The sequence below is a fragment of the Microtus pennsylvanicus genome, chromosome 8 (genome assembly GCF_037038515.1).
Source record: "Microtus pennsylvanicus isolate mMicPen1 chromosome 8, mMicPen1.hap1, whole genome shotgun sequence".
In the NCBI taxonomy this organism is placed as follows: domain Eukaryota; kingdom Metazoa; phylum Chordata; class Mammalia; order Rodentia; family Cricetidae; genus Microtus; species Microtus pennsylvanicus.
This window is the reverse complement of record NC_134586.1, coordinates 29,211,056-29,238,282: the sequence shown is the minus strand read 5'-3', so window position 1 is coordinate 29,238,282 and position 27,227 is coordinate 29,211,056. Positions and strand designations below refer to the sequence as shown.

Below are 27,227 nucleotides of genomic sequence, written 5' to 3'. Positions count from 1 at the left end.
CCCTGGCTGCCCACTATATGCCAGAGAATGAGACATCCTCACTCAGAGAAGGCCGAAACCCAGCCAGGTGGGCTAGGTCTCTCTCTCTCTCTCTCTCTCTCTCTCTCTCTCTCCTCTGTGTGTGTGTGTGTGTGTGTGTGTGTGTGTGTGTGTGTGTCCCTGTGCCCAGGGGTAGATGAATTGGTTAACAGTGCAGGCCTGCTGGAGACAGTGGGTCTCTGAGCCATGTCTGTGGATCCTACAGAAACTGGAAGGTCTGGGGGAAGATGCACACAGTTAAAGAGACTCACACACTCATGTGTACACAGACACACAGATATAGTGATTACACACAGACACACAAGATACACAACACACACATGAGCAGAGATACACAGATGCATGGGTGCACATAGAGAGACACACAGATATAGAGATACACACAGACACACAAACACAGTGATGTGCACACACACAGATACATAGACACACAGACACAGTGATGCGCGCACACACAGATACATAGACACACAGACACACAAACACAGTGATGTGCACACACACAGATACATAGACACACAGACACACAAACACAGTGATGTGCACACACACAGATATAGAGATACACACAGACACACAAACACAGTGATGCGCGCACACACAGATACATAGACACACAGACACACAAAGGGAGAAACACATATAGGCACACAAAGACATATACACAGATAGAGATACACAGGCACAGATACACAGACACAGAGAGACACAGATAGACACACAGTTATGCAGAGAGAGACACAAATACATAAGGAGAGACACAGAAGTATGCAGACAGATAACAGACAGACATCTATAGACATGTAATACATAGGGATACACAGGCAAAGAGGAAGATACACATACATATATAATACATAGATAAACAGAGAAATACACACAAAGACACAGAAATATACAAACGGGAACATACAGACACGGAGATATATGAACAAACACACAGAGATACACAGACGTGAAGATACACAGACTCACAGATAAGGATATGCAGACACAGTGAGATACACATATCCACAGATATAAAAGAGATGCACACAGATACAGACAGGGACACAGGGATAGACATGCAGACTCAGACAAGGACACATGGACACATACATATTCACAGATATGCAGAGAGATACACTAGTGGTATGCAGACATACAGAGAGACATACAACCACAGAGACAGATATACAGACACAGGTACACACAGGGATAAACACAGATGCATATACGAACATGGTTACACGAAGACAAACCGCAGCACAGAGTCCTGCCGTACATACCACCGTCTCCCTGCTGCTAGAAGGGCACCCAGAACCTGTCCTACTGTGGGGGGAAGCCTGCACTCAGGGGAACTGGAAGTGGGCACACCCTTGATTTTTAATGAATATGCTAGATAACTGATCACCGAACATGTTACATTTTTATTTTGTCTTTGTTTTTTTAAGACAGGGTTTCTATGTGTAGCCCTGGCTGTCCTGGAACTCATACTGTAGACCAGGCTGGCCTCAAACTCAGATCCAGCTGCCTCTGCCTCCCAAGTGCTGGAATTAGAGGTGTGCACCACTCACTACCACTGGACTTTGTTTTGAATAAATTCTTAACTTGGCTTCCTAAAACAAGGAAATGAATATTATGTATTCATAAGAAAGAACCACTTCTCCATTTCTAGTGTACCATCTAATTTTTTATTGTGTTTCTCAAAAGCCACGAAACAACATTTCCTTGTGGCAGTGGGTTATCCTTGATCTGCCTTCTCCGTACTGAGGACTATGGTATTCCCCTAAGTCTGCCATTGGCCCTGTAGTGTATACAGCTGCTGTCACCCCCCAGTCCTGCACTCATTGGCGGTGGCCTCCCTGAGAACAGATGTTCAGTTTCATCATGGCTTTCCTATAGCTAGCAGAGCCATCGACTGTCTTTCCTCCTGAGCAAAGTAAGGTGTTGACCTACGTTCCAGGAATAAATTCTGCCGGGTCAGACTCTACTGTCTTATAAGATGTTACTGAGTTCATTTTATCAATTTGCGTTGTTTCTTGGTGTATTTTCCACCATGTTTATAGGTGCTCCACACTTCCATTCTACAGATGTTAGTCACATCTGGAGGACTTGACTTATGTAGCTTCATAGGGTGAACAGGAAAACCTTTTTGTGTGATTGTGTAGCTGAAGTAGTTAATCTCTTCTTTGGCCTCCTTTCCTTCCTTCCTTCTTCTTCTTCTTCCTCCCTCCCTCCCTCTGTCCCCCTTCCTCAAAAAGATCTATCTATTTAGTTCTAGATGTTCTAGACGTAGAATGTAGACCAAGCTGGCCTTGAACTCACAGAGATCTTCCTGCCTCTGCCTCTAGAGTGCTGGGTTTAGAGGCGTGTACCACCATGTCTGGCTCCCAGTAATTTAACTATCATGCATCTTCTCCTCAAAGGCCTGAAATAATTTATTTTAGGAATTCCCAGCCAGGACCCGGCTTTGTTTCCTCCTGAGGTTCAGCTGACTGTCAACATACTAATGTGTACTGTGGCTATTGGTTTGTCCAAGTTCTAAACAAGGTTAGTCTCTTTTGGTTATTCATATTTTCTAGAAAGGTTCAAAGGCTTTTGGGTCATGTACAGTTGCCTGGTGGAGTTTGTAGAAAGTGCCTTCCCCCTTCTTTCGCTCCCTCCATATTCCTTTCCCAACCCATTGGGGCGTGGTCTTTCAGCAGCTATTGGAAGGACCTTCCGCAACACTTTCCCTTTGTTGATTAGCATTTTCAGGGTGTAAATGGCCTCTCTTTCCCTGCCCAGAGGCTTGGACATGTTAGGCAAGTACTGGCCACTGAGCTGAATTTCCTCCCCTGTCCCAGGAAAGTTTGTTTGTTAATTTTGTGACTTGAGTCTCTTGGGTGGCCCAGGCTGACCTGGAACTCAAGACCCTCCTGCTTCAGCTCACCCTTAAGTGTTGGAATTATAGGTGTGGACCAACGTGCTCCATTGCAAAATTTACCTTTTTGGTTGTATTCCAAAGAGTTAGCTCTTGGATTTAAGAAGTTCTACTCCCTTCAATTAAATCTATTTCTTCACCTTCCCTCCGTTTCCTTTGCCATAACTATGTTTTATTTAGACTTTCTGTGAGGGCTGCCCAACCTGCTATGGCCTCCCAGGATCTGACCACCCCATTTGGCTTCCACCTCAGGCTGCCCCACATCCCGTGAGTTCCTTCCTGCTGGCCAGGTGAGGGGTGTCTGATGGTGGCTGTCACACTCACAGGTCTTAGACACCCTATGAGCTGTAAGTTATGGGTTGATAGCTTATCCCTTTGGACATTTGTGCTTTTTCCTGGAAAACAGGATGTAGTGTCATAAGCTGCCCCAGGGAAGGACAGAGGTGGCTGTGCCCTTGGCCCCAGACGAGCCCTCAGGGCCTGGATACACAGGAATGCTGCCTCCTTTGTGTGCAGTTTGGCTTCCAGGTCTTGGGCTTCTAGAGCCAGACTGGACAAGGCGACAAGGACTGTGTTCTGGACATGTCTCCCAGAGTCTGCAGTCACTGGACAAGGCTCAGCAGAGAGGTGGGTGCCCCTCCAGCAACCATCCCACTCACGGACACACAGAACGCTCCCGCTCCCTGTTTCCAAGCCATATGGGTCTCAGGGATGTGTCTCTGGACATCTGCCAAGATGAAAATGCAAGGGAGTGAAATGATTTGTTTTTAAACACAAAGGAAAAAAAATCTTTCCTCGGTCTAATTATGTGTTGTTTAGAGTTTAAAGGACCCCCTGTTCCTTTTCTATATCCAGCCTTCACAGGCCGCCATGGAGGGTGACTGACAGCTCCCAGAAGCACCTGCGCGACCCACCCCACCATCCATCCTTCTTTTCTACCCCCCCTCCCGCCATGCCATGATCCCTGTGCAGGGCTGTGGCCTGGGCTAAGCTGTCTGTAGTGTGCACAGGCATTCTCCTGTTGGATCCGGGCAAGAGTCCTGGACACCACACTAGGCTCTGGCCAGCTGCAGGGCACACTATTCCGGCATTCTTCAGGGGATGTTTAAAAAAGAGAACCCCATAAGGATGGCTTTCCCCATCATTTTGTCCCCCCTCTTCCATAGCCCCCTGGGAAAACTCCTAGAGAGCGAACACCCAGTTAAGATACCCTGTTTGCCTGCTGTCTGGGTCTGTGGCCAGTTTGGCTCTAGAAGTCCAAGACCTGGAAGCCAAACTGCATGCAAGGGAGGCAGTCAAGTCCCGCAGATTCAGCTGAAGAGGGGATGAGGTCACAGGCCGAGAGCTGTGACCGCTCAAGCCCTGGGTCAGTGGGAGGCACTCGGCCTGCTGGGAAAAGCCAGGGATTCTCAGAAATCCCACCTGCTCCCACCCCACGCCTCTCAAACCTCAATAATAGGGTAGTTATTTGCCGACAATGCCATTCTGTCCCCCGAGCAGCCACCAGCAGAAGCCGATGGACAAAGAGAGCAAGCGGGGGAGTGGAAAGGGAGGCGAAGTCTCCAACGTAGCAGAATCTGTGGCTAGGAGTGTGGAGATGGCAAGATTCCTCTCGTTAATTCATAGTAAATACGGTAACAGAGAGGATTTCAGAAGGGAAAACGGACCGCGTGCCCGTAACAAAGCTTTAATTATCAGTGTTGTGCTCAGGCCCTGCCTTTGTGGAGAAGGTACCAGAGGAGGTGCTGCGGCTGGCACTCTGGTTCCCATGGCAGCCGCCTCCTTGTGGGATCCAAGCCTGCTACCCTATGCCAGGCCCTGGCCTGTTCTGAGAGAGCATGAACGCAATGTGGCCCTTCTTCATTTCTGTGTTCATGCGTGAGGCACACGTGTCATGGCACACACGCAGAGGTCAGACACCAGCAAGAGCCGGTTCTCCGTTACCTCTGTGTGGGTCCCGGGGATCAAAGTCAGGTCTTTGGGCTTGACACAGTGCCTCTACCTGCTGAGCTCTCTCGCCAGCCCCAATGCCACTTTTCTTTATGGCATTGTGAATGTGACTTCTTGAATCTTAGCTTACGTGGAAACTCTGCCCATTGCTGTCCCGTTCTCTCATGTTCACTGGACTTGGGAATCCCACAACCCAGTCACTGGACTGAGGGCCAGCTTTGCTCTCCCCAAAACTTCCTTGTTGTGGAGCTCGTAAGGGGTCAGAGCGAGGTGGTGACAGCCTGAGGGGCCTATGAGCAGAGAAGGAAGTATGTATTTCCCGTCCCTCATACGGACAGGAGCTAAGCGCTCACTGTAGGCCACAGCCACTCTGTGCCTCCATGCCCGGGACACAGTACGTTAAAGATCAAGGGATCCACCTGTCAGGAATTGGAGGCACCCTCTCTTTTCTCCTTCTGCCCCATAGACCAACTGGCTGCCTTACACGCAGGGTTTTAAGAGGGGCCCAGGGGTGTGGCTGGGAGGGGGAGGTGAGTGCCAGCTCTCAGTCTGTGTAGTGCGGAGGCCAAGTCTGTATCCTGCTCAGGTCAAAGCAGCCAGGTGCAACCCTAGCCTCACAGCGTCACTCCGCTGTCACATGTCACAGGGGGCCGTGCTGTCTCCGGGCAGAATGAATGACGGGTTTGCTCTCTCCTAACCAGCTCAGGCCCAGACTGTACTCGTAGCTAGACCTTGCCTGTCTGCTGTGTGCGACTTCAGCAGATAGGATCAATATGAGCTCAAGGGAGGGGCTGGGAAGAGGGTTCCGCTCAGCGGTTAAGGACTCCCAAAGGCGCTTGCAGAGGATCCTGGCTCGGTTCTCAGTACACGCATGATGGTTCGCAGCTGCCTGTAGCTCCAGTTCCAGGGGCTCCAGTATCATCTTCTGACCTCCGTGAGCACACAGGTGGTGCAGAAGCATACATGCAGGCAAAACACGCACACACATAAACAGTCAGGCTCAAGGTTATGGACCCTGACCTGGGACTGGAGCTTGAAGAGGGAAGACAATCTCCAGGGGAAACTGAGGCAGGGAGTCTGTTGGGCTGGGTAGAGCCTGAGGTGAAGACTCTCAGGCAGCCATGTCTTACCTGTAGCTTGTGTAGCCCAGGAGACAGAGTCTTGTGTTCTTCTCTCAGGACTTGGGCTAGGCTCCCAAGTGTCAGCTGCCCCAAGTGGAGATGGGAATTCAGCCAGGGAGAAATGAGGATCTGCATATCAGAGGGAGAAATGAGGATCTGCATATCAGAGGGCAGGGGAACTGAGGACAAAGTTGTTAGCACAGGCTAGCAGGGGTAGCCTGTGCCCTCCATGGATGCCATGCTTTCCCTCAGCAGATTCCCCAGGTCCTTCCTTGCACACATGGGACTCCCATTGCCAGTCAGATTCCCGCTGCCTCTCAGTGCAAGTGGTACCTCAACCTGTGATGGAGCAACCTATCTGTGGCCAGTGCCTCCTTTTCCTAAATCTTCTGCTCTGTGAACCCAGTCAGGCAATGGCAGATGACAAAGAGGGGCCGGTGAGGTGATGGGGAGGTCCCTCCTCTGCACTGGCCTGAGGGAACTCTGGCTGGAGAGGAGGTGTGAGGCTCTGGCTTTTTTTTTTTTTTTGAGACAGAGCCCCGCAGTGTGAGGCTAATTTATGCCTCCTGTTGGCAGGAAGAAACCGACCCTAAAGACAGGTAGAAGGTGGGGAAGGGTGTGTACATTTTGGGGGCTTGCTGTCCTTAGTGAGTGCCCAGTAGTTTCCCAACCAGGAGATGACTGACTCTTGAGCCCCTCCCTTCAAGGCTGAGTGGCAGAGTTTGCAGGGGAGGTGAGGTGTGCCCCTTGTCTCACCCGACACACCAAGCCTTCTACTCCTGCAATCCCAGCACCCGGCTCACTTTCCTAGTTATAATTTAGAGCCACTGTATTCTAGAGAGTGGTGGCCCTGCCAGCAACCTGACGGCAACCTTCTGGGAGATGTGACAGCGACCCAAAGCCTCTGATGCAAATTCTCTGGCCCACCGAAGGCTTATAGAAAGGTTTGTGCTGGCACCAGGAAGCTGGCTTTGTATGCAGTGAGCACCCAAACAAGCATCTCGTTAGTGAGCAAGGAGGAAAGGCTCTGGCACCTCACTCCCTGCCCCAGCTCAGTGCAAATGATTTCTGGGAAGAACAATTGGGAACCATCTTGTGGGGTCACGGGCAGAGCTGGGCTTATGTGCCCCCACACCTTAGACCATGCAGTCAGCATAGCCCTGACTGTGGTCTCTGAATCTGCCCTTTTGGCTTTGTGCCCTTGAGGGTAGGAGCACAGGGCTGGGCCCAGCACCATCCTGGAGCACCCCTGCCCAGCCGGCAGAGGAGAGACAGGCAGGATGTGTAATTTTCAGTTGCTAATTGTGATGTCCTGCAGCTTGCTGAGCTAAAAATAGTCTCCGTTTTTGTTGAGTAGGTTAAAAAATAGAAGCCTGGTTCTGCTCAGAAAGCAGACCCCGTCCCCAAACTGGCAGAGACAGGGAGCCGGCTGGTGCCTCCCCTACACCTTCTGACAGAACCTTGGGTACTTATGCAAAATGTACCCTCGGGGCCATTTTTGTCCTGGTTTCTTGGAAGTCCTGGTCTCTTTGCTCAGGGCCCACGGACAACCCTTTGGGAACCACCCCCAGCCCCTAAAACCATGTGCAGAGTGCTGTGGGATTATATCTTTGTCCACTTGTCCATCTGGGCAGAGGGTCAGTCTTCGTCCTGGCCTTCATGCTCTTGAGGGGAGCTTGTTCCTGCTATGACACTTAGAAGGGATGTTGGAGGACTGTGGGGGAGGCAGGCCTGGGCTCACCTGCACTTCACTACCAACCTGAGCAATTGGATGCAGTGGGGACCAGGACCTGGTATGGTCATCTGAGAAAGCAACGTTCTGTATTACAGGAGAGCCGCGCTTACCTGAGTCAAGTTACTTTGATGCCTAGCTCATGGCTCCGTCTAATTTCTAATAGCAGACATCCAAAGCTTAACAGGGTTAGTTGAAAGCTACTTTTACATTTCTTAGAACTTTCTAGAACCACGGACTCTAGAATCTGGGAAGGGTCCTGGAATTCTGTACTTGGCAATCCTGCTCCAGACAGTTCTTTCCTTCAGGATTGTAAAGGGAATGTCTGACTCTTGCTTCCCAGCTGTGCAAGAGACCGTCCCCTCCTAGGGCTGTTGTCTTGTTTTCTGATGGGAAGGGTCACTGACTGTGTCTGAGGTCAGCCTGATAGCCAATTGGCCCTCTGGGGCTACCGTCCAAAATTCTCCCCTTAGAGTCTCTGGGATGGAGAGTCCCGCTGTCTAGTCACTTTGGGTCAGGTGTACTGGGGAGACAAATGCTGCTGACCCTGGCCTCTTCTCTGGGTAGGAGCCTGCAAGAGAGAACTGGTGCTCAGAGCAGACGTCTGAGGATCCAGATCTGGCCATTGAAGTTGCCTGCACTGTCGCCCTTGGGCTCCTGAGGGATAAGGCTCCTGCTCCAGCCTATCATCTGGAGCCTTGCTCTGCCCTTCCTTCCTCCCTTCCTTGCGGCATCACGTTAGAGGTTGACAGGATGAAGAGGTGTTTCCTGAGAATATGCTCAAAACATGGGTCCAGTCGCAGGGTGGGGTGCAGGCTCCAGGACAGGGGTCGCAATCAGCTTGCTCATGGGTAGTGCAGCGACTTGACCCTGCTCTGCAATCAGCATCTGCCCCGTACCTGGGTCCCACTAGGCTGATTGTTGGCAGCAAGGGGCTGAGTCTTTAATGACACCCCTGGGAGACCAAGCCGCACCCCAGCTTCCTCACTCTACCTGGGCACCCTCAGTTCAGGAAGCAGGAAAAGCACATAGAGTGGGTAAGGACAGAGCAATGGTCCGGGCCTGGGCAAGCACAGGAGCCGACGTGAAGATGCCACCCGGCATGCAGAGTGCCATACGGCAGCACCGCTCATCTGGATGACCTCTCCACTGCAGCAGCTCTCTCAGTCCCAGGACTCCCGCATGGGGGCAGAGTCTCCTAGCCCACCTAGAGCTCCTAAGTGGAGGGCAGTATTCTCCAAGCATGGCCTCTCTGCTGTGAATGTCACATGACCTGTTGCTTCAGGCTCCTGCTGCCATGCCTTCTCTGCCGTGAGGGTCTGTGCACGCCCTCTGTGAGTCAAACCCTTTCTCACTTCAGTTGCATTCGTCAGTCGTTTTATCAGAGTGACAGGAAAGGCAGCCAGGACACCACAGCGGCCAGAGCCAGCTGTCTATGCCACCTGGTGCAGCCAGGACACCACAGCAGCCAGAGCCAGCTGTCTATGCCACCTGGTGCAGCCAGGACACCACAGCAGCAAGAGCCAGCTGTCTATGCCACCTGATGCAGCCAGGACACCACAGCGGCCAGAGCCAGCTGTCTATGCCACCTGGTGCAGCCAGGACACCACAGCAGCCAGAGCCAGCTGTCTATGCCATCTGGTGCAGCCAGGACATCGCAGTGGCCAGAGCCCGCTGTCTATGCCACCTGGTGCAGCCAGGACACCACAGCGGCCAGAGCCAGCTGTCTATGCTACCTGGTGCAGCCAGGACACCACAGCGGCCAGAGCCAGCTGTCTATGCCACCTGGTGCAGCCAGGACACCACAGCGGCCAGAGCCAGCTGTCTATGCTACCTGGTGCAGCCAGGACACCACAGCAGCCAGAGCCAGCTGTCTGTGCTACCAGGCGCAGCCAGGACATCGCGACGGCCAGAGCCAGCTGTCTATGCTATCTGCTGTCGCTGTTGTGCTGTGCTGGGGGCCGAACTCCAACACGTGCCTGCTGGAGGCATCTCTGCATCCGGGGCCATTATCATTTTCTGTTCGGCAGCCCGCCTGGCTCCCATCTCTATATGTTTGCTCTGAGCGTGAAGCCATCCTCCACACACACCCCTACTATGTTTCCTACAGTCAGGGGTCCATGGTGCAGTCTGCAGTTGTGGTCCAGAGGCTTACGAAGACAGAATGACGGCTGCTATCAGCTGGAGGGGAGCTGGCTCTTGGCGAAGTGTGGGGCTCCCCACCCGTCCCTCCTGACACTTCGGAGCTGTCACCGCGAGCATGTTCTGGGTGTTGGAGGGGCACAGAAGCGAAACAATGATTGCTCTCCTCTGGGTCCCGGGTCCCCGGGGATCTAAACTGGAGTGAAAGTCTGTGTGTGAGCACTTTGTTGTGTGGTCCCAGGGGAACAGCAGCAGAGTGTGTAGAGAGGGGAGTGTGTTTGCATACCACACGGTGTCTTTGGCAGAGCTGTGAGTGTTTGACTAGCTAGAGTGAGGGGCTGGAATCTTCTTCCTGGTCTGTGTCCTTGAAATGTGCACACAGGTGTAGAAGGTGTTATCTGTTGCAGCCCCAGGCTCTGCTGTGTGCATCCAGAATGGGTCAGCAAGTGCTTTGGTGTGTATTGATGGCTCTGCAGCCCGAGGTCAGAGGCCATGCCCTGACTCGGGGACCACCACTACACCGTTTGGCTCAGAGAAGCCTGGAAGCTTTACCCCAGGTGTGGAATCAGGTACTATTCTTGACTCGCCATCCCAAGCTGTCTCCCATGTGCTGGCCTTGGACCTGCAGTCACAGGAGAGGACTTAGGAAACGAGGCACGGATGGTCTTAGGTGGGAGCACCCCAAGGAAGTGTGTGCCATCTGTGCTGGTCCTGGGAGGGACAGCAAGAGTGAGTCTGGCAGCAAGGCCCAGGAACCACTTCATAATCAGAAAAAGAATGCTCAATGGAAACCGTGGTTGAGCCTCGAGGGAAGGGAGGGCTATGGTGAGGAGGGAAGAGTAGGGCTGTGGTGAGGAGGGAAGGGAAGGGCTGTGGTGAGGTATGGTGGCAGGGGAGCCTAGGCATGGTCTGTTTGACTGTCTCACCTCTGGCCACCTGGCCAGCCGGAAACTCATCCATTTTGGTGGCAGCCAAGGGCTTCTCGGGCTCCCCTCTGCCAGGAAGCCCTCCATGCCCGCTCCTCCCTGAAGGTCTCATGGATATAGTCTGTTCCCTCAACCTCAGTTCCTTTCAGGCTAGGAGAACTCCTCCGTGGTGGCTCCAGAGAGCCCAATAAACCCAGGCATGGAAAGAGTTTCTCCCCCCCTCTGGGCAGGAGAGATCCTTCCAGTAGATTAGCAGCCTGGATCCCAGGACCTGCCCTCACACCACCTGGCTTGACGTGGGAATCAAGAAGCTTTCAAGGGCTGTCTGCCGCAAGACAGTGAGTCACTTGCTCTGTCTGACTGCGAGGCGCTCTGCTGAGCTGATTAGGTCTGTAATTAGGAGGTGCTTCTTTTCTTGCTGAACAGAGGAGAAGGGCTGAGGAATGGTGAAGCCAGCCTCGGCATAGCCTTTCCCCATGCACATAGGGACTGGAGTGTGACCCGGGCTAGGGGCAGAGGCGGAGGTGGGTCTCAGAAGCCAGCCCAGTACACGTCTATCCTAGACTCCCTCTGGCTGGGTGAGCTAGGAGCCTTGCAGGGAACTTACTGATACTCTTTTGTACCTAGAAACCCTCAGGAAATGCCTGAGCCAAGTTTGCCCCCAGATGGTGTGAGAACTGAGCAAGGTGGCTTTAAAAAGTCCCTGTGTGCCAGTGAACACCACGATGGCAGGACCCTCATTTAGCTGACCCGGGGCACTGGAGGCTGCCGTGTGCAAGGGGTAGACTCCCTGGCCTTCTGTTTACCCACGCAAGAGTCACCCCTGTGTCTTGGTCAGAGACAGATTCAGGTCTGGAACAAGATCTTGCCTTTCTAACAAGACCAGGTGCTCTTGCTGCGGCGGAGGACCCCGTTAGATGTTCTGGAGAATCCACGCAGGGTGGGCTCACTGTGTCACGGGTGCGCCTGTGGCCTGCAAGTGGCATCAATCAATGGCCTGTCATGCAGGCACCCTATAAGGGGCTCTTTGGCTTCCTAACAGACCTCAGAAGTCTGCTTGTTCTGCCCAGAGACTCCCAGAGGCTGAGGATCCCAGCGCAGGCCTGTGTCCTCCTGCATTTACTGCTAGCTGTCCCTGCATTCTGGCTTCCTTCACTTGTCTGTGGGACCTGCGGCCGTGACGTGGCCTCTGTGCGAGCTGTCAGGGAAGAGTGGCAGGACAGTTCAGAATGAGTGAGATGACTTGGTGCCACCACTTCCAGTCATTTACAAAGCCTTGTCTTAGCTTCTGCCATGTGTTCCCTCCAGGCAGTTCCTGCAGACTTCAGATTCCCAGGGTGGGGTATCTCAGCCTTTTGGGAACCATGGCTGCCTCCAGGGAATTCTATCGGTTTCTCAGACTTCTCTCTTTAAAGGCAGCAAATCTCACTGTCCCCTCTGTAACTGCAGAATCACAGCATATGGAGACCCAGGCAGCCCCCGCCCGGCTCTGGTTCTCCCAGCAGGCTGAATATAGCCTTGCCATGGGGGTTCACCAGGGTCCTTGTGGTTAGTGGGAAGGTAGAGCTTATGCCCCCATCCCTGCCCTCAATAACACCTCTTGTCCAAAGTTCCCATTGCTCTGTGGAGGAAAGCTCCAGTGGTGTGGGGTATGGAGGTGCTATTGGCCACGGCTACCACCTCCTAGTCACCTGCCGTGCAGCACTGTGTGAACTTGGGGTTCACCCAGACCTCTGTGAGACCCTGAGGCCTGCAGGGATGCTGCAGGTGACGAGAGCCCACCAGTGTAGGTTGTATAGATGGCCACTGAGGACCATGCTGGGCCTGGAGAAGGACACAAAAGCCCACGTGCAGCCTCCCCTGGCCTCATGGGTCGGCTGGAGAAGGCAGCCAGGCCTCCTGGAGATGCAGCCTCAGCCTGCACCTTATTTCTCGGGGTTTCTTTATTTGCACGCTACCTCAGTTGGTCTCAGTTTTGTGACTTGACCACAGACCTGACCCAGGGGTCCCTGGCAAACTCATTGGGACACAGTATCAAACTTGCCGCCGTGTGTCTGATACAGCAGAGCCAGGCTGGGCCTGAAAATGATGCACACCTAACAGGTGTGAGGTACCCCAGGCGTGGGGCTATCGATTGCCTGAACCTTAAGGGGTGCATTCTGGTATGGGATCCTCCCCCGTTGTCCTGAGACTTTGCTTGAGTTTCTGCACTTGTGTGTGGCAAAATGCTTTTTTTTTTCTTCAAGAATTCCAAGGAAACCTTAGGTTTCCCTGTCAGGTAAGCTGGGTTCACTGCCTACTTCTTATTGCCTCTTGGGAGAGGTCATTGCTGTACAGTGGTGTGTGTGTGTGTGTGTGTGTAGGGGTGTGTGTGATTGTGTATGATTGTGTGAGTGTAGTTGTGTGTGATTATGTGGGTGTGGAGGGGTGTGTGTGTATGTGATTGTGTCTGAGTGTGTGTGTGTGTGTGTGTGTGTGTGTGTGTGGTAGCCCTCTGTAAAGTCAATGACTTAATGGAAGTCAAGTAGCCATGGTTATTATCTGTTTTGCCCAGTGGAGAAACTGAGGCAAGTGTGACTCTGCCGTGTATGCATTTACACTGCTGGCACCAAGCCCTGTATTTGGGCTCACAGAGCCGGGGGAAGTGCGGGGTCTTTCTCACCGCTTTCTGAACCTCAGATCAAGGGAGGACTTTGGGCCTGTGAGGTGGGTGCTGTGCTGGCGCGGAGCCACGTCTCCAAACCCTTCAGGTGCTGCCTGTGGTTTTCACTGTGGCTGGATGGTCTGCCGCCTCCCTCTGCTCTGAGCCGCCAGTGCCCTGTGTCCACCTGCAACCCCGGGATGAGAGGAGAGACTAGCACTGTGGGTAGCGCCCTCTAGCGGACATGGGGAGGATATGCCTTCAGGATCAGGCTTCAGTAGCACCTCCCAGGCAAATCCTGCACTGTCCTGGTCCCCAGTTGGCTGGTGTGTCTGATACTTGTCTGTTGCTATGTTAAGACACCATGACCAAGGCAACTTATAGAAGAAAGTTTATTTGGGGCTTACAGTTTCAGAGGGTGAGCCCATACCATCATAGCGGGGAGCCTGGCAGCAGGCAGACATGGTGCTGGGACAGTAGCTGAGAGTTCGCGTCTTGAGACTCAACCACAAGGCAGAGAAAGCTCACGGGGAATGGTGTGGGCTTTTGAAACCTCAAAGCCCCCTTCCAGTAATGCATTGCCTCTAACAAGGTCGTGCCTCCTAATCCTCCCCAAACAGTTCGCCCAAATGGGGTTCAAGTATTCAAACTCACGAGCCTTTGGGGTCATTTTCGTTCAAACCACCGCAGCTGGCTACTCTGGGCAGCAGGGAGACCGAAGTCCAGGGGGCTTTTGATTTGCTGCTGCCTTAACAGAGACTCAGCTGCTTATGAGGTAGGGATCTTGTAAGGCAGGCCATCCACAGTAAACAGTCCTACCAGGATGCTGCCCTGCCTGCCTCAGCATCCGATCTCACATGTCCAGAAGCAAGTTACAGATGTTCCCCAGACCCTGTCTGCTCCCCTCTGTCACGCTGTTAAGAGGCTCAGGCTTAGTGGTTCTTCACCGTACCCAAGGTCAGTTCCGCTCCCCTCCTCTCTGCTGCTACTTGACTAGACAAGCCCTCCCCGTGTTCCAGCAAAATCAGACTATCAACTTCCAAAGGCCTCTCTTGTCATATCCCTTAGCTCCTCTGCGCAGAGCAGACTCTCAACTCCAGCAGCAGTAGCACAATACACCAGCCCTACAGCATGCATTGATTAACCCAGTTCTCAGACCACTATCCCTACTAATCCAGTAAACTCCACATGCATCAGCCTCAGGAAGTTGGCATCTGCTGCCCTGAAGGATGCTCCTTGGTTATCCTCAGGAGCAGCATAGCTAATCGCCACATCCATCCAAACCACATCCATTGTTCACACTTCCTCACTTGGGCTGTCTTGACGACAGACTCCCTGGACTTGCCCTAGAGTTTATTCTCCTCCTGGATATGGTCCTCGGAGGTCCATGATTAGGAGACAGAGAACTTACACTGAGTCGGGGTCCCTGGAGTAAGATCTGGTGTGCACGAAGTGGGTGTTAGAAAAATTCTCATCAGATCTGCAGTGCCTGGGGGACCACCGAGCTGCCTGCCCCGCAGCCTCTCCTTTGGGCTTCTCGTCATCCTTCCATGCACCCAGACTAGACAGATGTGTGTAGGCTGCCGGCCATCCAGGACAGAGCTCACACTCTTCTTCTTCTTCCCCAGGAAGCTATGCCCCAGACATCTGTGGTCTTCTCCAGCATCCTTGGGCCCAACTGTAACAGACAGGTGCAGCCCGGCATGGGGGAAAGAGGAGGTGGGGCCAGCAACGGCTCCAGGGACCTCATTTTCCAAGATGGACGCCTCACTTCTGGATCCTTGGAGGCCCTGATGGAGCACCTAGTCCCAACGGTGGACTATTACCCTGATGTGAGTGCCTCGGATCTTGGGGGAGCTGGAGGGTGCCCTGGGCTTCAAGGAAGGCTGCTTCCGGGAGGAGAGGGAGGCCCAGGCGGGGCTTAGAGTTGGGCAGAGCAGCAGGGCCAGTGCTGCCTCCTGGGCCTTCATCCACCTTTACTCTGCAGTGAAAGTGTTGTCTAGCAGAAGCTGCAGTGACTCCCCTGCTGCCCCCAAGCAGGGGAAAATAAGGGAGGACGTGTAGGAAACAAAGACATACAAAGGGCCTGCCCCTGGAGGAAGAGAGTTTGAAGGGTAAGGCCAGCATGGGGGTCCTGTGACCTGGTGGTCCAGACTACTTCCTGGAGCCCATCCTGAACCGAAGCACCAGTGCTGCAGGGAGAAGAGCCACCTTTCTCCGAGGTGTGTGAACACCAGAGCCCTTTCGCTGCTCATCAGTAGTTCAAAACCGTCTTCCTCACCATTTTGAGGAGACATCGGGCGTTCTGGGAAGGGAACCGAGGAGACATTATCTCACCATGTTTGGCTTTTCCGTCCTCCTCCGATGGATGACATCTCTTAGCAAGAGTGGCTCTGCAGGCTTGTCCCATCTGAGCAGGCCCTGTTCATCCGGGCAGCCCGTGTTCATTCCTTGCAGCCCCTGTCCATCTGAGCAGCCTCTGTCCATCTGTCTCAGGGCAGACACTCAGAGTCCTGGTGGTCAGATTCAGGGTAGGAGGAACAGCTACTCTCTTGCTGCTTCTTTTTTCTTTTTCTGTTTTTGGTCTTTTGAGATGGGGTCTCATTATGTGGGTCTGGCTGGCCTGAAACTTACAGAGATCCAACTGCCTCTGCCTCTCAAGTGCTGGGATTAAAGGCGTGTGCCTCCATGCCCAGCTATCTTATTTTTTTTAATTTTTATGTGTATGGATATTTTACTTGTGTTTATGTGTGGACCTCCTGGTACTAGAGTTAGAGATAGCCACAAACTTCCAGGAGGGTGCTGGGAATTGAACCCTCTGGAAGAGTAGCTGGTGCTCCTGACTGCTAAGCCACTGCTGCAGTCCCTCTAGCTGCCTCAGAAGGGCAGTGCTTGGGCCATCTTGGCTTCTCCACCTCCAAGGCCATCCCTGCCCTCCCGGGGCTCTGTGATGACAAACCTTCCCAGTCCTCCATCCGTCTGAGACTAGTTAGGGCTGACGATGGTGTTGGCACAGAAATGGCTGCCGGGAGACTGGGACAGAGCCGAGAGGAGGGCAGGGCCACAGTCTCTCAACACTGACTATGATATGGAGCCATGGTCTTGTGCCAAAGCAAGGACAGATTCCCATATGGGCCATCACAGAGGGCCTCAGCATGCTGTCAGCCAGTTCTCAGGACATTGTGCCCTGGGATGCCACCCCTCCCAGGTTCCCAGGAAGTGGGTACCCGGTCAGGAAGTAGAGAGGGGAGTCTCACAGTACATTAGCTCTTCTCCAGAGTTCCTGATCTTTCCTCCCCGGGTACATGCTAAACACATGCATGCCATGAACACACACCAGATTTCCACTCCTTGGAGATGGCCAGGAGCTTTTCCTTACATGTTTGAGTCATCTACTTGTCAGGTGGACCCTGAGGGTCTCACCTGTTGGTTAGGGTCCTGGGAACTCACGCTGTACAGCCCGGGACAGGTCACAGCAGGTTTACAGGGTCAGAGGAATACCCAGTGTCCCAGGGAGCTCCCTCTAGGAGCTTTGCTTGTTCCTATGGCATGAACATGCCCTCCTTCTGTCTGTGTGCACTTCCTACTGACTTAGCCCAGCTGGCCTTAGGCTTGAGCAGGTAAATTCCTGTCCTATCGGCGTGGAGTTGGGGCCTAGGGATAGGGATAGTCCAGTGTACAGCAGCCAAATGGGGGTGGATTGAGGTCCAAGTGGGGTAGAGTCCCACAGCGGATCCCAGCCTGCAGTCCCACCTGCCCTGTGAAGGAGCCTGTGAAGATTCTGTAGCAACTGACCCACGGGAGACACAAGGCATGAGAACCATTGGCCCCAGGCTGTGTCACCTAAGCCTTTCAGTCTGGCTTGGACCAGGCCTGGAGAACCCCCATCATGGTGGAAGAATTCCAGCAGAACGGTGTCTCCTAGGTGTGCAGACGTAACAGTAGAAGAAACAGGGTCGTGTAAGATAAAGGAAACCATGTAAGCAAAGGCCCAGGGTGATGGCCTGGGAGAAGCCAGGCCAGGTCCAACTGGGCACCCCTGTGGCAGCAGTCCGATTGTCATTCACCCCCTCCTTCCTTCAGAGGACATACATCTTCACGTTTCTCCTGAGTTCTCGCGTCTTCATGCCCCCTCATGACCTTCTGGCCCGAGTAGGACAGATCTGCCTGGAGCAGAGGCAGCAGCTGGAGGCTGGGCCTGAGAAGGTAAGCCACAGAGGGGACGGTGGCCCTTCGTCTCTGGTCAGGGTACGGGGCAGCCTGGAGGCCCAGCACAGGGCCTGGGAAAGGACTTGGCCCTAAGGCAGAGAGTAGCTTGGACCATTGCCACCTTATGGTTCCCTCTGACTTGGGAGTCTTACACATTCCCCCACTGTCCAGGCCAAGCTGAAGTCCTTCTCTACCAAGATTGTGCAGCTGTTGAAGGAGTGGACAGAGGCCTTCCCTTACGACTTCCAGGATGAAAAGGCCATGGCTGAGCTGAAGGCCATTGCGCACCGGGTCACTCAGTGCGATGAGGTGAGGTCCCCCCTTGGTCCTTTGCCAGGCTTCTTGGGTATTTTTGGTGGCGGGGGCAGTTTCAGCAGGAATATCCGCATATGTGGTTCCTTTCCCTGCGACCCTTAAGAGGGTAGAACCCACAGACAACAGCTTAGCAGGCCAGCCATGGGCTGGGTGGACCAGCATTACCACAGCAGTTACTGCCTCCGTCCTGGTCTCAGCGCCCTTGTGCCTGGGTGGGGTCTCTGGGTAGCTCTAGGAACCTGTCTGCTCTTCCCGGCTCCCAGACGTGTCTTGGACTTGGTAGAAACAGAACTGAGGAGCTGTATGGCCTCTCCTTAAGATGGAGAACCCCATGCTTGGTAGCTCCTGTTTGCTGGGTAGGGGAGCCTGGGGAGAGACTCCTGAGAGGTTAGGGAGTCTAGGACACCACAGCTAGGGACAAAACCCTTCCTGCTGCCTTCTGGGTTCCTCCTGCTATGGGAAGCAGGGAGCAACAGCTGTGCTGACAACCTCTGGGAAAGTTGCCTTCTGCCCCTCCCCTAACAGGACGGCCCACTAAATCCCTGAGTCCAGGTAGCTGCTCTGTGGCCCACATTGTCATCCAGGCTCCTAAGGTATCTGTAGGCTTAAATAGGAGGCGGGAACTGAGGCCAGACACAGCCCTAGAAGGGAGATGGTTCTCTGTGGTGGTGGTGGTCATGTTGCCAATCCACTCCAGCACCTTGATGAAGTCCTGACCCCACCCCCACCCCACAGGAGAATGGCACAGTGAAGAAAGCCATTGCCCAAATGATACAAAGTTTGCTGCTATCCCTGGCTGCTCGAAGCCAGCTCCAGGAGCTTCGAGAGAAGCTCCGGTCACCGGTCGTGGACAAAGGGCCTATCCTTAAGGCCAAGCCACCGGCCGCCCAGAAAGACATCCTGGGTGTGTGCAGTGACCCCCTGGTGCTGGCCCAGCAGCTGACTCACATCGAACTGGTGAGTGCCGCTGCATGCTCTGTACGGTACAGGGTGGGGCTGGGCCACACTTGGCATTGCTTCGACACTGGGTGCTGCAAGGATACCTCCCTGCTGCTCCACCTGGGCTGTGCTAGGGAAGCGAGCATGCCAGCTCTCGCCACTACTGCCATAGGCTAGTTGTGTCTCCACTAGAGCAATGGATATTTCCATATCTGGTGTTGGGTCTGTAAGAGTGTGGCCTCCTTGTATGAGTGGAAGGGGGGACGGTAACACTGGCCCTTGGTGGCCCCAGGATACAGGAGCGGCCTGGAAAGAGCTAGTTTCTGCCCTGGCTGGGCTCTTTCTGCTCCCGCAATCTTTGTCCTGCTCCCTGGAAGCTCTGAGCCTCTCCTCCTTGTCTCTCGCTGCAGGAGAGGGTCAATAGCATCCGCCCCGAGGACCTCATGCAGATCATCAGCCACATGGACTCCTTGGACAACCACAGGGTGAGTGGACACGCTCTGGCAGCCACGGCTGTGAGCTGGCCTAGCTGAGCTTGACACTTGCTCCGTTCCCTCGCCCCACAGGTTGGGTGCAGGTCCTACTTAGTGTGTGGTTTGAACTTTGGTGTACCGGGCCATGCCCCCCAGTAGGTGCGGCTATGGTCTTCCCGCGATTTATCATGGGAGCTAGTGATGACTCTACAGAGCGGTGTGTCCTTGGACTGATGGGTTAGCCTGTCCAACAGCTAAGGAGCAGGCAGGCATGGTCCACATCACACGTTGGTCCTGGGACCTGGCCAGCCACAGTGACTGGCTTGTCCAAGCAAGGTCCCCACGGCTCCCTGTGACACTCTTTGTCCCTCTAGTGCCGAGGAGACATGACTAAGACCTACAGTCTGGAGGCCTATGACAACTGGTTCAACTGCTTAAGCATGCTGGTGGCTACCGAGGTGTGCCGGGTAAGTTCCTACCATAGCAGGTCTGGGTAAGATGGCCTCTCTCACCATCTCAGCAAGGCTGACTGGCTCCTACCCTCACAGCCCCAGGGCACATGGTGGCCACTACCAGGACTCAGCCTGCCCCTGCCAGCAGAATCACACACAATAATGATTCTTTCGCATGACTTTTGTTTTTACTGGCCCCATCCCTGGAGTGCTCTTCCTGTACCCAGAACTACTGAGCCAATTAGAGTGAGTTCGGTGCTCCTCGGCCTTTGAGGCAGATGCCTTCATTCCTTTTGTGGACAAGGATGAAGCAGTGTTAGGACGTAGATCTAGTCCCCTGAAGATGCAACCTCAGGTCTCTGGCAGCACAGTCCGATGCCTTCCCTGCACCTTTGCCTAGTGGTCCCTTGGTGGCTCCATGCCAAGGCAGACTCTCTGTTTCCAGGTGGTAAAGAAGAAACACCGGACCCGCATGCTGGAGTTCTTCATTGATGTAGCCCGAGAATGCTTCAACATCGGGAACTTCAACTCCATGATGGCCATCATATGTGAGTATCCAGGTACAGGTGGGCTTGCTTGTGCCACCTGCCTCTCCACGCCCTGACCTCTGCTCACTGTCCCTTCAGCTGGCATGAACCTCAGTCCAGTGGCACGGCTGAAGAAGACATGGTCCAAAGTCAAGACAGCCAAGTTTGACGTCTTGGAGGTACTGGCGTCTGTCCCCTCTCTCATCTCAGGTTGTCCAGAGGGTCCTCAGCAGCAGAGGGTGGCATCTTTCCTGGCACTCACACACATGGGACTATCCGTGTTGGTGGTGGGTGTTTGAGCTCCCCTTTGGCCTTGGTGCTTTGGTGGAATCAACACCTAAAGTGAGCCCTGAGGTGTGATCATAAGAGCTTGAACCAGGTGACACTGGCCACTGAGTAGTCAGTATCTCCTGACCCTGGGCCATCTGGGTTCCCAGAGGCTGGCAGACAAGTCTTCTGAAGTTCCACATAGATGTCTTTGATCACAGACTACTTTGTGTTTGGAAAGCCCAGTCCTTGCGCCTTGTGGAGCAGTGAGGTCTAAGGGGCGTTCCTCTGTGTACTGGAGCAAAGGAAGACTTTAAAGCAATGGTTCTCAGCCTTCCTAGTGCCGCGACCCTTTAATACAGTTCCTCATGCTGTGGTGACCCCAACCATAACATTATTTCCATTGCTATTTCATAACTGTAGTTTTGCTGTTGTTGTGAATTATATTGTAAATATCTTTTTTTTCTGATAACCTTCTGCAACCCCATAAAAGGGTCATTGGACCCCCTAAAGGGGTTATGACCCACAGGTTGCGAAACACTGCTTTAATGGAAGGAACATGGAAGGAGCTGGGCAGGCAGGGCTGTGGCCCTCCTGTGTCCAAGGCCTGCAGGCTCAGGGGCTGCTCATGGCCTTTCCTTCTCATGTTGACTGCTGGGCCCCTGGGACCATGCCTTCCCCACTTGTCATCTCAGACTCCACAGAGGGCCATCCTGCACCTGTGTGAGGGACTCACCCTGTCTTCCCTGTGCCCGCAGCATCATATGGACCCCTCCAGCAACTTCTGCAACTACCGTACAGCCCTGCAGGGGGCAACACAGAGGTCCCAGACAGCCAACAGCAGTCGGGAGAAGATTGTCATACCTGTGTTCAACCTGTTTGTGAAGGACATCTACTTTCTGCACAAAATCCACACCAATCACCTGCCCAATGGGCATATTAACTTCAAAGTGAGCCCAGCCCCTTGAGGTCCCAACATGGGTGGGGCAGGCAGAGCCTTCCTGTGCTACCACAGCTACCGGGCAGTTGCTCTGTAGCAGGGGCTGGTGTCCAGGCCTTGCCCGAGGTCTAGAAGGTCCTTCAGGGCTGGATGTGCCAGGTGGGTCAGGGCTGCTCTTCAGCCTTAAGGTGTGAGGTGCAGCTCCTGTCTTTCTGGGGGGAACGGCAGATCATGGAGCTTGTTGCCAAGGGCCTGGGACCAGTGCTGTCTCTGCTAAGGAGGTAGAGGAGGAGCCATCCCTAGGGACTTGGGGTGAAGAGGGATTTAGGTAAGAAGGGACTTGAGCAAAATTCCAGAGAAAGTAAGAGACCAGCCTGGTGGGCTGAGGGTGCCTGGCCAAGGTGGGGAGCAGAACCTGGGAAGTGTAAGGTGCATTCAGTAAGGGGTTGTTGGGTCCTGTGCATTTACCGATGCCACGGTAAAGAGAAAGGTTCTTGTCCTGTTGGTGCCTCTGTGCCGGGCCTTCCTGGGGAGTGTCTCAGGTTGGAGTCACGGAGGGAGCCTTCTGGGTCCCCATGCAGGAGAGGCATAGGCTCTGCTGCAGCCTGATTGCTTCTGCAGGGGGCAAGGCAGAGTGTCCTCAGGGATTTTCGCCACCTCTGATGCTGTACAAGCTGCCCTGGTGTCAGCCAGGCCGGCACTGGCACTGGCATCTTCCTCCTGCTGGGACTAATAGCATAAGCAGTAGACAGACGTGGGAGCCATTTCTCTGGCTCTGAGAGCTGACTTTACGTTTATCCAGGTGACATATAGAACATCCTGTTGGTGTTTTTGTTTTTTCAGAAATTTTGGGAAATTTCCAGACAGATCCATGAGTTCATGACATGGACACAGGTAGAGTGTCCCTTTGAGAAGGACAAGAAGATTCAGAGTTACCTGCTCACGGCACCCATCTACAGCGAGGAAGGTAAGGGTATCTCTTTGACAGCAAACCCATCTCCCAGGTGTGCAGCAAACCCATCTCCCCAGGTGCACAGCACACCCATCTCCCCAGGTGCACAGCACACCCATCTCCCCAGGTGCACAGCACACCCATTTCCCCAGGTGCACAGCACACCCATCTCCCCAGGTGCACAGCACACCCATCTCCCCAGGTGCACAGCACACCCATCTCCCCAGGTGCACAGCACACCCATCTCCCCAGGTGCATAGCACACCCATCTCCCTAGGTGCATAGCACACCCATCTCCCCAGGTGCACAGCACACCCATCTCCCCAGGTGCACAGCACACCCATCTCCTCAGGTGCACAGCACACCCATCTCCCCAGGTGCACAGCACACCCATCTCCCCAGGTGCACAGCACACCCATCTCCTCAGGTGCACAACACACCCATCTCCTCAGGTGCACAGCACACCCATCTCCTCAGGTGCACAGCACATCCATCTCCCCAGGTGCACAGCACACCCATCTCCCCAGGTGCACAGCACACCCATCTCCCCAGGTGCACAGCACACCCATCTCTCCAGGTGCACAGCACACCCATCTCCTCAGGTGCACAGCACACCCATCTCCCCAGGTGCACAGCAAACCCATCTCCCCAGGTGCACAGCAATTGTTCTCATGCCCAAGCAGGCCCCTTGATCTCCTATGGTGGCCCTAGGAGACAGTCAGGGCCCAGGTAGAGTTCCCAGCCCTCTTGTCCTGGGCCTCACTGTGACCCTGGAAGGTCACCTCTTTATACCCTACCTGTGGGGATGTTGGCTCTCAGGGGCTCTCCATCCCTCAGCTCTCTTCATCGCCTCCTTTGAAAGCGAAGGTCCTGAGAACCACATGGAAAAGGACAGCTGGAAGGCGCTCAGGTAGGACTTGCCAGGTACATCTGGGCCTAGGGAGGGAGAGGGTAGGTGTGGCAAGAACAAAGCTGGCCTTCCCATGGGACAGTTTGGTGGGATGCTGAAGACGAGATGTGGCCCTGCCCTCTGTCTGCTCAGGGAGCCTGATGCAGCCCCTTCTGTCCCTCTGCAGGACCACCCTCCTTAACAGAGCCTAAGGATGCAGCCTGCAGATGCCGGATGAAACATAACAAGTGAACCGAGTTCAAATGGTGACAGATATGGGATGAGAGAGGAGGAGACCTCACTGGTTGGGGTCCATTTTGTATATAACTTTTATGAAAAAGAAAATGGTAATTATTCCATGCATCAGCCTTTGGCACTTACGAAGTTTTTTTTTTTTGTTGTTGTTGTTATTTATTTTAAACAGGGCAGGGCCCTGTTTTGGGGAGGGGCGGGAAAGAGTATCATGGGAGATGGTAACCATGGTAACATCTTATTCTAATGAAATGTAGATTTTTATTTTCTACTTTTGATGATTAACATCCTATGAAAAAAATTTAAAATAACCCAACCAAAACCAATGTGAGCCCTGCCTGCTCGGACGCCTCTCCAGCCAGTGTCTCTGATGTTGGGGTTAGTGCCTTAGAGGGTACTGGGGGTCCAGTCTTCCTGTTCCATTGTTGGAGCTGCAGCCAGCTCTGTCCTGTGCCGCAAGGAGCCCACCCTCAGCAGCCTGGGCCACCAGGTTCCCACAGGAAGGGCTGGAGTGGCCAAGAGGTCTCGTGTGCACACTTCTGGAAGGGAACCTTTACATACGGGCTTTCCAAAGTTTACATTTTCAGTTTCCTTTATCAGGGATTTACGGGGTTGGGAGGGGCAAGGGGATGGCTGACAGCATATTTTCTGTGAGAATATGTTTGGCAAATTGTTCTTCAGTTGTGTTTTAGAAGAGAGAAGAATCTAAGACAATATAGGGAGGGCACGGGGGCATCGTCAGGCTTCTGGCTGCTCCTGAGCCGTGGCGCTGCAGTGAAGGAAGGCTGCTTCTGAAGCTGGTGCACACAAAAGAAAAATGGGTGTGTGGCAGACAGACAGCTTCCCCTCCCTTTGGTAGGAGCCCCCCAGGGGTAATCTGAAGCTCAGACAACTAGCCAGGCAGCCCCCACGCTGGAGCACTTCCAGATCAAACTGTCCAACACGGAGTGGTGTATTTCTGATCCTGACAAGGGAGCGTGGTTCATCTTTCATGTCTGATTTCCTGGCCTGAGCCCTGGGTCTTGCTGACCATGGGTGGGGTGACTCTGTCCCTCAGGCAGCTGGAGAGATCTACACCAATTTGCTTCGCTTGGGTGGGAGTTGCCTGTCAAGAAGCCCAGTATGGAATGGTTCGTTCCATTGCCGGAGCTTCTGTGAACAGCCTGGGGATGGCCAGCTAGGCCATGGGGAGGTGGACTAGGTGGCCACCCCCAGCCTTGGGAGCCAAGTAGTTACACTGTCCTGTCACAGTGTGTTTGCACTTTTCAGACCTTCTAGCTAGTACAGACAGATTGTATATTGATAGTACATATTGATTTGTTTATGTCTTTGAGATAAAGGCTGGACACTTGAGATTATATATTTGGAATATAATGTTAGAACATTTTCTGTACATGTGTTAAGAGCCTTCAGTCCATGTGTGCTTCAGGGGTCACCGGTTCTAGTCCCTTCTTGAGAAAGTGTCTACATTGCTATTTCATTGCCCCAATTTGATACGCCCTTCATTTGATGTTTTGGTATTTGGAGCTGATCTCTGAGTATAAAGCTGTACCATATGCAGGATGTCAGTTGTGGTGTGACTGGATGTACTTGCATCAATAAAAGAACATGTTGCTCTTCTCCCTTGCCTGTGTGTGTGCTAAGGAGCCTGGGGGGCAACACTGCGGGGATCCACTACAGGCATGCAAGTGGGGGACCCCAGCAAGGAGTTTTGTTTGCAGCGGAGCCACATTCTGACAAATGACTGTCAGAGGATTAGTGTGAGCTGAGAAAAGGATGCGCAGGGTGAGTGTTGGAGAACTGCCCTTTTCCAAGAACACGCCCAAGGATGGAGTGTGTGATCATCTAAGTTAGGGACGTCTCATTCATAATATTAGTCATAATCTTTTGTCGTGGGGCTGCTGTGTCCTGCAGGCACCTGCTGTGTCTCCCTATAAAGCTCTCCTTCAGACACAGTTCGGATGGGACCTTTTGTTGTGGCATTTCCACTGTAGGGCACACAAAGCTCCGTCAGCTGACAGAGAGAACCCGGGTCCCGAATGGGAAGCTGAGCCCCCATTTCTCCAGCCTGCCTGCTCCCCCTGAGAACACAACCCATGCTGGATGAGGGTTTCTCTACAGCTCTCAAAGAGCCTCACCCTGCACCTTCAGCACCAGCCCTGCTCATTCTTACAAGACCAACACTGCCCAGCAGAAACATGCCTCAAAGGGGCCACTCCATTGTTAAATCCTATCCATGTTTATCCTATGTGGGAGAATTTAAAACACATTTCTACAACTCTTCTACAGGTTGGTTTAGATCATGTTAGCATAACCTCTGTCATTGTTCTCAAAAATGAAATCACGATAGTATAAGTAAGGGGAGGAAGTTCCTACCCCACTCTGTCAGCGAGAAAAAAAACCCAGAAGTATCAACCTTTAACCAGAACACTTAGTATGAATATTCAACAAAGTTGGATAAGCAGTTATATAGAGGGGATAAGGAGGAAAATTATGTTCTTCATCATTTCATAAAACTCTTGCCTGCTGAAAAGGACTAATAAAGTTTTACAAACGTCATGAATCCAAGTGGATTTGGGAGAAGACAGGACAATGTTGAAGCCAGATTTTGCCTTGAAGATAAGGGACCACGTGCTCAGGTATGATAAGGTATGGTAAGATACCACATGCTCAGGCATGTGGGAAGATGAAGAAGACCCAAGGCACATGTGACCTCAGCCCGTATGACAGGCATGCCAAAACAAACAAATCAAAATTCCCTGCCGTGTAACAGTGCCGTTGAACGACAATGTTTGGCCTTGAGCGAGGGAGTCAAGGAAAACTATTTTGAGGCTGTCACTGAATGGAGACGGGGAAACTTCCTGCTAATAATCTATAACTGCATGTCAGTGAATGTTCCCAAGTTCTGCAGCACAAATCACACTAGGCTGGGGATGAGTTTTAATATGGCCCTCCAGTGGCTTTATCCCAAAGAACCAAACCATTAACATAAACTCCAATTAACCTCTACTTAAGATTCTACTAAATGCGATTGTTGATATTTTGCACATTTGATTATTGCAGCTTTCATTGCGGGATGCCTTGTTCACGTTTCTCTTGCAGCACTGGAGACTGAGCCCAAGGCTGTGGGCAGCCACACAAATGCTTCACTGTGAGCAACAGTCCCATGTCTAGATGCTCTGGTTCTTTCTCAAATTGGTTTGGCCACAACTTTGAGGGAATTAGAAGAATCCAACTCAGGACCAAGTTGGGAAATAAGGTCATGAGATGTGGAGGTTATTTTGGCACAGGCTGGCAGAATTCTAGGAGAAGAGAATGGGACAAAGATCGTGTTTGAATTTTTCACAGCTGATAAAAGACAAAAAATCCAAGGAGCCCAAGGAAGCTCATGCAGGGTTAGGAAAAGCACATCTACGTGTAGAAGACAGGATACAGGATAAAGAATGGAGAGCAGATCCGAGACAGCCAGGGAAAGAGGGTGAGTGTCGGGGCTGTTGTAGGGGGGTGCAGGGGGCATTGTTAAATGGCAGTTCACAGCACAGGGAACTGAAACCAG

The 27,227-nt window shown here is 53.0% G+C and overlaps 1 protein-coding gene across 4 annotated transcripts in view; it reads left to right on the top strand.

Moving 5' to 3' along the window:
- Window positions 1-25,291, top strand: part of Rasgef1a (RasGEF domain family member 1A) — a 92,222-nt gene extending 66,931 nt beyond the window's left edge. For all 4 annotated transcript variants that reach the window (XM_075983025.1, XM_075983027.1, XM_075983026.1 and 1 more), the window contains exons 2-13: window positions 15,085-15,288; window positions 17,540-17,662; window positions 17,837-17,974; window positions 18,716-18,937; window positions 19,330-19,404; window positions 19,767-19,859; window positions 20,290-20,392; window positions 20,471-20,550; window positions 21,397-21,588; window positions 22,422-22,545; window positions 23,368-23,440; window positions 23,607-25,291. In XM_075983025.1, the coding sequence (XP_075839140.1) occupies window positions 15,091-15,288; window positions 17,540-17,662; window positions 17,837-17,974; window positions 18,716-18,937; window positions 19,330-19,404; window positions 19,767-19,859; window positions 20,290-20,392; window positions 20,471-20,550; window positions 21,397-21,588; window positions 22,422-22,545; window positions 23,368-23,440; window positions 23,607-23,631 (1,446 nt within the window). In that variant the 5' untranslated portion in view covers window positions 15,085-15,090 and the 3' untranslated portion in view covers window positions 23,632-25,291. The remainder of the gene's footprint in view (window positions 1-15,084; window positions 15,289-17,539; window positions 17,663-17,836; window positions 17,975-18,715; window positions 18,938-19,329; window positions 19,405-19,766; window positions 19,860-20,289; window positions 20,393-20,470; window positions 20,551-21,396; window positions 21,589-22,421; window positions 22,546-23,367; window positions 23,441-23,606) is intronic.
- The last annotated feature ends 1,936 nt before the right edge of the window (window positions 25,292-27,227 follow it).